Raw genomic sequence first — 7,106 nt, 5'->3', positions numbered from 1 at the left:
TGTCGGTGCGGTGGGCGCGGTGGTGACCCTGGACGTGCGTCGGCCCCTTCTCGCGGATCGCCTCAGCTACGGCTCCCGGTGGGGCCCTCTCGGGGGAAGGGGCCTTGGTCCCGGACCCCGGCGAGGCGTCCCTTCCCCGCTCCGTAAAAGTGTCCATCTCTTTTTTTTTCTTCTTCTGTTGTGGCATATGCTGCAGGTGCCTGCTCGTTTTTCGTATGTGGGTAACAACATTTAACTATGTATATATATTTACCAATTGGTTTAACTGCCACCCGCCTGAATCTATTTAAAATCTTAATTTTTTTTTAACCACCCGACCCGACCCGACCCGTGGATAAAATCTAATTTTTTTAAATTTCATCCGCCCGATCCGCGGATAATCCGCGGACTCCGCGGTTGTGCCCGCAAACCGCGCATCTCTAATATATATATATATATATATATATATATATATATATATATATATATATATATATATATATATATATATATGTATATTGTTGCGTTTTGGATCAGTTGTTCCTCCCAGGGAATTCAAGTCACAAGTCGCTCCCAAGCTCTTTACGACACTTAAAGCTGAGTTGAAAAACCACCAGAGACAGAATAGGTATTTTGTCATATATTTGCAAAGCTTTGCATATATACATTGAGACCAGTACAACATAGAACATTCAATCGCTTCGCTAAAATGGTCTGCCTCCCCCCCGAAAAACCCTCTCCCCTCTTAAGTCCCTGGCAGTCATGTCTCTCTAGCCAAAACAAATGTCCATTATCTCTCTCTCTAACATTCCTCACTTCAAGGTTAAGCACAACAGTTTTGCAGACAACCAAAAGACCACATTTGGAAGAAAAACACTAGTTGTTTTCTAATATGATTATGAAATAAAAAGAAGTAACACTTAAATTCGGATATATGTAAATATCTGCCTCCGACAATATATATATAAATATATGTATACATATCAGGCAGAGAGCGGGTGTTGGGGTGTTGTTGATAAACTGGTTGGGGGATGGTTGTGAAAACCTGCAGTAGACCAGTTCAGTCTTTTGCTACCTGCAGGCCGGGGTGTGACTTCCCTGGAGTTGGATGTATTGAACACTGTGGTAGAGTTGAATTATGTTAGAAACAGGACGTCAGAAAACTACTTAGATAAAACGAAAAAGGTAAGTAAAAAAAGATGTTCTTAAGGCTCTGTTTTGGATCCTCCTCATTTACATTCTTACTCTTACGTTATTACCTTTTTTAACTTCAATGTAACTTTGTAAACCGTATTTAGGTTTTACACTTTTACCACTGGTGTCCCTCAAGGCTCTGTTTTGGATCCACTTAATAATTTCAATTGCATACCTTTTTTTTAACTTCAATGTAACTTTGTAAACCGTATTTAGGTTTTACACTTTTACCACTGGTGTCCCTCAAGGCTCTGTTTTGGATCCACTTAATAATTTCAATTACATACCTTTTTTTTTTTAACTTTGTTTAGCATTTAAAACTAGTTGGCATGACCAGAGTTTAAACAATGGCTGCACATGTGCAGGACAAGATGAAGGATGAAGATTTGGACAAAAAAGCGCAGGTCTTCAGTCTAACTGTGAGTACCCGACCAACAACCAAGTGGTGTCTCATGGTTCCTTCTGCCTTTCTGAGCAACGCGTGTGATGTTCCCCTGGACTTGGTAGACCAACGGGACAGACCATGGCGTCCACCGCGGAACTCGGGGTTCGGAGCACAAAGTCAAGCCGTCGCTGTTTGGGAAGTACCAGCAGAGCGTCCAGACTCTCAAACCTCTCCGCTGGACTTCATCCCAGTCAGTGCCAACACCTTCCTGAGCCACCTGGCTAGCCCCGTGCTAACAGGCTTCCTGTCCAGGCCACACCCCATGGACAACGCCGGCTTCCTCTCCTTCACGTCCTTCGGGTGGATGTCGTCCATGATGTGGGCCATGTTCCGGAAGAGGCTGGACGTGAGCTCTCTCCACCTGTCTCCTTTGGACGAAGCCGGGCACAGCACGGAAAGGTCTGAGACTCTCGTAGGACTGAGCCTTGGGATGACGGTTCTAGAAAGATCTTGTGGTCTTGACCTCTTCCCAGGCTCCAAAGACTCTGGGAGGAGGAAGTGGCCAAGTCGGGTCTGGAGGATGCCTCGTTGGTGCGGGTCATTCTTCGCTTCCAAAGAACCAGACTGGTGGTCTCAGTCTTTGTTGGGGTCCTCGCCATGGTGGCCGCGTTCCTGGGTCCGGTGAGTTTCCATTTACTCTTTAGTCTTTTGGTTTAGACTCAACATAACATCTCATTGTGCTTCTTTGCTCAAAATGTTGCATGAATGTGCTTTTAAGGACCATTTTTTTTACCCTAACCCTAACACCTAACCCCTAACACCTAACCCTAACCCTAACCCTAATCCTAACCCCAACCCTAACCCTAACCAACTCTTTCTTTATGCCTAACCCTAACCCTAATCCAAATCCTAACCCTAATCCTAACCCTAACCCCAACCCCAACCCTAACCCTAACCCTACCCTAACCCCAAACCTAACGCTAACCCTAACCCCTGAACCCTAACCCTAACCCTAATCCTAACCCCACCCCAACCCCAACCCTAACCAACTCCTTTTCTTTATGCCTAACCCTAATCCTAATCCTAACCCTAACCCTAATCATTACCCCACCCCCAACCCTAACCCTAACCAACTCTTTTTCTTTATGCCTAACCCTAACCCTAATCCAAATCCTAACCCTAATCCTAACCCTAACCCCAACCCCAACCCTAACCCTAACCAACTCCTTTTCTTTATGCCTAACCCTAATCCTAATCCTAACCCTAATCTTAACCCTAACCCCAACCCCAACCCTAACCCTAACCCTAACCCTAACCCTACCCTAACCCCAAACCTAACCCTAACCCTAACCCACCCCCAACCCTAGCCCTAACCCTAACCAACTATTTTTCTTTATGCCTAATCCTAAATCTAATCCTAATCCTAACCCTAACCCCAACCCTAACCCTAGCCCTAACACTAACCAACTTCCTTCTTTATGCCTAACCCTAACCCTAATCCTAATCCTAACCCTAACCCCAACCCCAACCCTAACCCTAACCCTACCCTAACCCCAAACCTAACCCTAACCCTAACCCACCCCCAACCCTAGCCCTAACCCTAACCAACTATTTTTCTCTATGCCTAATCCTAAATCTAATCCTAATCCTAACCCTAACCCTAACCCCAAACCTAACACTAACCAACTTCTTTCTTTATGCCTAACCCTAACCCTAATCCTAACCCCACCCCCAAATTTAGCCCTAACCAACACTTTTACTTTATGCCTAACCCTAACCCTAACCCTAACCCACCCCCAACCCTAGCCCTAACCCTAACCAACTATTTTTCTTTATGCCTAATCCTAAACCTAATCCTAAACCTAATCCTAACCCTAATCCTAACCCTAACGCTAACCCCAACCCCAACCCCAACCCTAACCCTAACCCTAACACTAACCAACTTCTTTCTTTATGCCTGACCTTAACCCTAACCCTAATCCTAATCCCACCCCCAAACCTAGCCCTAACCCTAGCCCTAACACTAACCAACTTCTTTCTTTATGCCTAACCCTAACCCTAATCCTAACCCCACCCCCAAACCTAGCCCTAACCAACACTTTTTCTTTATGCCTAACCCTAACCCCAACCCTAACCCTAGCCCTAACACTAACCAACATCTTTCTTTATGCCTAACCCTAACCCTAATCCTAACCCCACCCCCAAATTTAGCCCTAACCAACACTTTTACTTAATGCCTAACCCTAACCTTAACCCTAACCGTAACCCTAACCCACCCCCAACCCTAGCCCTAACCCTAACCAACTATTTTCTTTATGCCTAATCCTAAACCTAATCCTAATTCTAACCCTAATCCTAACCCTAACCCTAACCCCAACCCCAACCCCAACCCTAACCCTAACCCTAACACTAACCAACTTCTTTCTTTATGCCTAACCTTAACCCTATCCCTAATCCTAATCCCACCCCCAAACCTAGCCCTGACCAACACTTTTACTTTATGCCTAACCCTAACTCTAACCCTAACCCTAGCCCTATCCCTACCATCTCTTTTTTCTTTATGCCTAACCCTAACCCTAACCCACCCGCAACCCTAGCCCTAACCCTAACCAACTATTTTTCTTTATGCCTAACCCTAACCCTAACCCTAACCCACCCCCAACCCTAGCCCTAACCCTAACCAACTATTTTCTTTATGCCTAATCCTAAACCTAATCCTAACCCTAACCCTAACCCTAACCCCAAACCCAACCCCAACCCTAACCCTAACACTAACCAACTTCTTTCTTTATGCCTAACCTTAACCCTAACCCTAATCCTAATCCCACCCCCAAACCTAGCCCTAACCAACACTTTTACTTTATGCCTAACCCTAACTCTAACCCTAACCCTAACCCTAACCATCTCTTTTTCTTTATGCCTAACCCTAACCCTAATCCTAACCCTAACCTTAACCTTAACCCCAACCCTAACCCCAACACCAACCCTGACCCTAACCCTAACCCTAACCCTTACCCTAACCCTAACCCACAGACCCTAACCTGACCACAGCACTTTCCTCCAGAAGGTCTTATCTTTGTCCGTGTGATGTCAGATGAAACAAAAAGTGAGCTGTTTGGCCACAATACCCAGCAATATGTTTGGAGGAGAAAAGGTGGGGCCTTTAATCCCAGGAGCACCATGCCTACCGTCAAGCATGGTGGTGGTAGTATTATGCTCTGAGCCTGTTTTGCTGCCAATGGAACTGCTGCTTTAAATGGGCACAGTTGGGTGTTCCAACAGGACAATGTTCTTTACAAGTGTATGTACACTTTTGACCACGACTGTGTGTGTGTGTGTGTGTGTGTGTGTGTGTGTGTGTGTGTGTGTGTGTGTGTGTGTGTGTGTGTGTGTGTGTGTGTGAGAGACAGATTAAAAGAATACTAATCAGAAGTAAAAATCCATGAGGAAAGTGTGAGTTGTGTCCTGGTCTGTGCAGGCCGTCATGGTCTACCTGCTCCTGGACTACGTGGACGATCCGTCCAAGTCCAGCCGTCTGCACGGCATCAGTCTGTGTGTGGCCTTGTTCACCTCCGAGTTCTTCAAGGGCTTCCTCATCTCGCTGCTCTGGGCTCTCAACCTGCGCACCGCCGTCCGCCTGAAGGGAGCCTTCAGCTCGCTGGGCTACCAGAAGATCATCTCGCTGCAGGTGCCCGGCGCCGTCTCCACGGGAGAGGTGAGGACCATCTTCTTACCTTCTTACCTGACATCTTCTTACCTGACATCTTCTTACCTGCCATCTTCTTACCTTCCATCTTCTTACCTGACATCTTCTTACCTGCGATCTTCTTACCTGCCATCTTCTTACCTGCCATCTTCTTACCTTCCATCTTCTTACCTGACATCTTCTTACCTGCCATCTTCTTACCTTCCATGTTCTTACCTGCCATCTTCTTACCTGACATCTTCTTACCTGCCATCTTCATACCTGCCATCTTCTTACCTGGCATCTTCTTACCTGCCATCTTCTTACCTGCCATCTTCTTACCTGCCATCTTCTTACCTGCCATCTTCCTACCTGCCATCTTCTTACCTGGCATCTTCTTACCTGGCATCTTCTTACCTGGCATCTTCTTACCTGCTATCTTCTTACCTGCCATCTTCTTACCTGCCATCTTCTTACCTGGCATCTTCTTACCTGACATCTTCTTACCTGCCATCTTCTTACCTGACATCTTCTTACCTGGCATCATCTTACCTGACATCTTCTTACCTGACATCTTCTTACCTGACATCTTCTTACCTGACATCTTCTTACCTGACATCTTCTTTCCTGCCATCTTCATACCTGCCATCTTCTTACCTGGCATCTTCTTACCTGCCATCTTCTTACCTGACATCTTCTTACCTGCCATCTTCTTACCTGGCATCTTCTTACCTGCCATCTTCTTACCTGGCATCTTCTTACCTGCCATCTTCTTACCTGACATCTTCTTACCTGCCATCTTCTTACCTGGCATCTTCTTACCTGACATCTTCTTACCTGACATCTTCTTACCTGACATCTTCTTACCTGCCATCTTCTTACCTGACATCTTCTTACCTTCCATCTTCCTACCTGACATCTTCTTACCTTCCGAGATCTTACTTGCTATCTTCTTACCTGCCATCTTCTTACCTGCCATCTTCTTACCTGCCATCTTCTTACCTGCCATGATCTTACCTGCCATGATCTTACCTTCCATGTTCTTACCTGCCATCTTCTTACCTGACATCTTCTTACCTGCCATCTTCTTACCTGCCATCTTCTTACCTGCCATGATCTTACTTTCCATGTTCTTACCTGCCATCTTCTTACCTTTCTTGATCTTACCTTCCATGTTCTTACCTGCCATCTTCTTACCTTCCATGTTCTTACCTGCCATCTTCTTACCTTCCATGTTCTTACCTGCCATCTTCTTACCTGCCATCTTCTTACCTTCCATGATCTTACCTTCCATGATCTTACCTTCCATGTTCTTACCTTCCATGTTCTTACCTGCCATCTTCTTACCTGCCATCTTCTTACCTTCCATGATCTTACCTTCCACGATCTTACCTTCCATGTTCTTACCTTCCATGTTCTTACCTGCCATCTTCTTACCTGCCATCTTCTTACCTTCCATGATCTTACCTTCCATGATCTTACCTTCCATGTTCTTACCTTCCTTGTTCTTACCTGCCATCTTCTTACCTGCCATCTTCTTACCTTCCATGATCTTACCTTACATGTTCTTACCTTCTATGTTCTTACCTGCCATCTTCTTACCTGCCATCTTCTTACCTTCCATGATCTTACCTTCCATGTTCTTACCTGCCATCTTCTTACCTTCCATCTTCTTACCTGCCATCTTCTTACCTTCCATGTTCTTACCTGACATCTTCTTACCTTCCATGATCTTGCCTTCCATGTTCTTACCTGCCATCTTTTTACCTTCCATGTTCTTACCTGACATCTTCTTACCTTCCATCTTCTTACCTTCCATGATCTTACCTTCCACGATCTTACCTTCCATGTTCTTACCTTCCA

General features: G+C 45.5%; 1 protein-coding gene across 1 annotated transcript in view; it reads left to right on the top strand.

Annotated features, from left to right (window-relative positions):
- Positions 1 to 1,245: 1,245 nt before the first annotated feature.
- LOC133608431 (ATP-binding cassette sub-family C member 12-like) overlaps positions 1,246 to 7,106 on the top strand; it is a 74,782-nt gene continuing 68,921 nt past the window's right edge. Inside the window, exons 1-5 of the mRNA XM_061963653.1 lie at positions 1,246 to 1,592; positions 1,681 to 1,808; positions 1,871 to 2,017; positions 2,092 to 2,239; positions 5,037 to 5,273. Coding sequence (XP_061819637.1) covers positions 1,521 to 1,592; positions 1,681 to 1,808; positions 1,871 to 2,017; positions 2,092 to 2,239; positions 5,037 to 5,273 — 732 coding nt within the window. The 5' untranslated portion in view covers positions 1,246 to 1,520. The remainder of the gene's footprint in view (positions 1,593 to 1,680; positions 1,809 to 1,870; positions 2,018 to 2,091; positions 2,240 to 5,036; positions 5,274 to 7,106) is intronic.

The sequence above is a fragment of the Nerophis lumbriciformis genome, linkage group LG06, assembly GCF_033978685.3.
Source record: "Nerophis lumbriciformis linkage group LG06, RoL_Nlum_v2.1, whole genome shotgun sequence".
Lineage (NCBI taxonomy): Eukaryota > Metazoa > Chordata > Actinopteri > Syngnathiformes > Syngnathidae > Nerophis > Nerophis lumbriciformis.
Note: the sequence above shows the minus strand (reverse complement) of the source record. Positions and strands in the feature narration are given on the sequence as shown.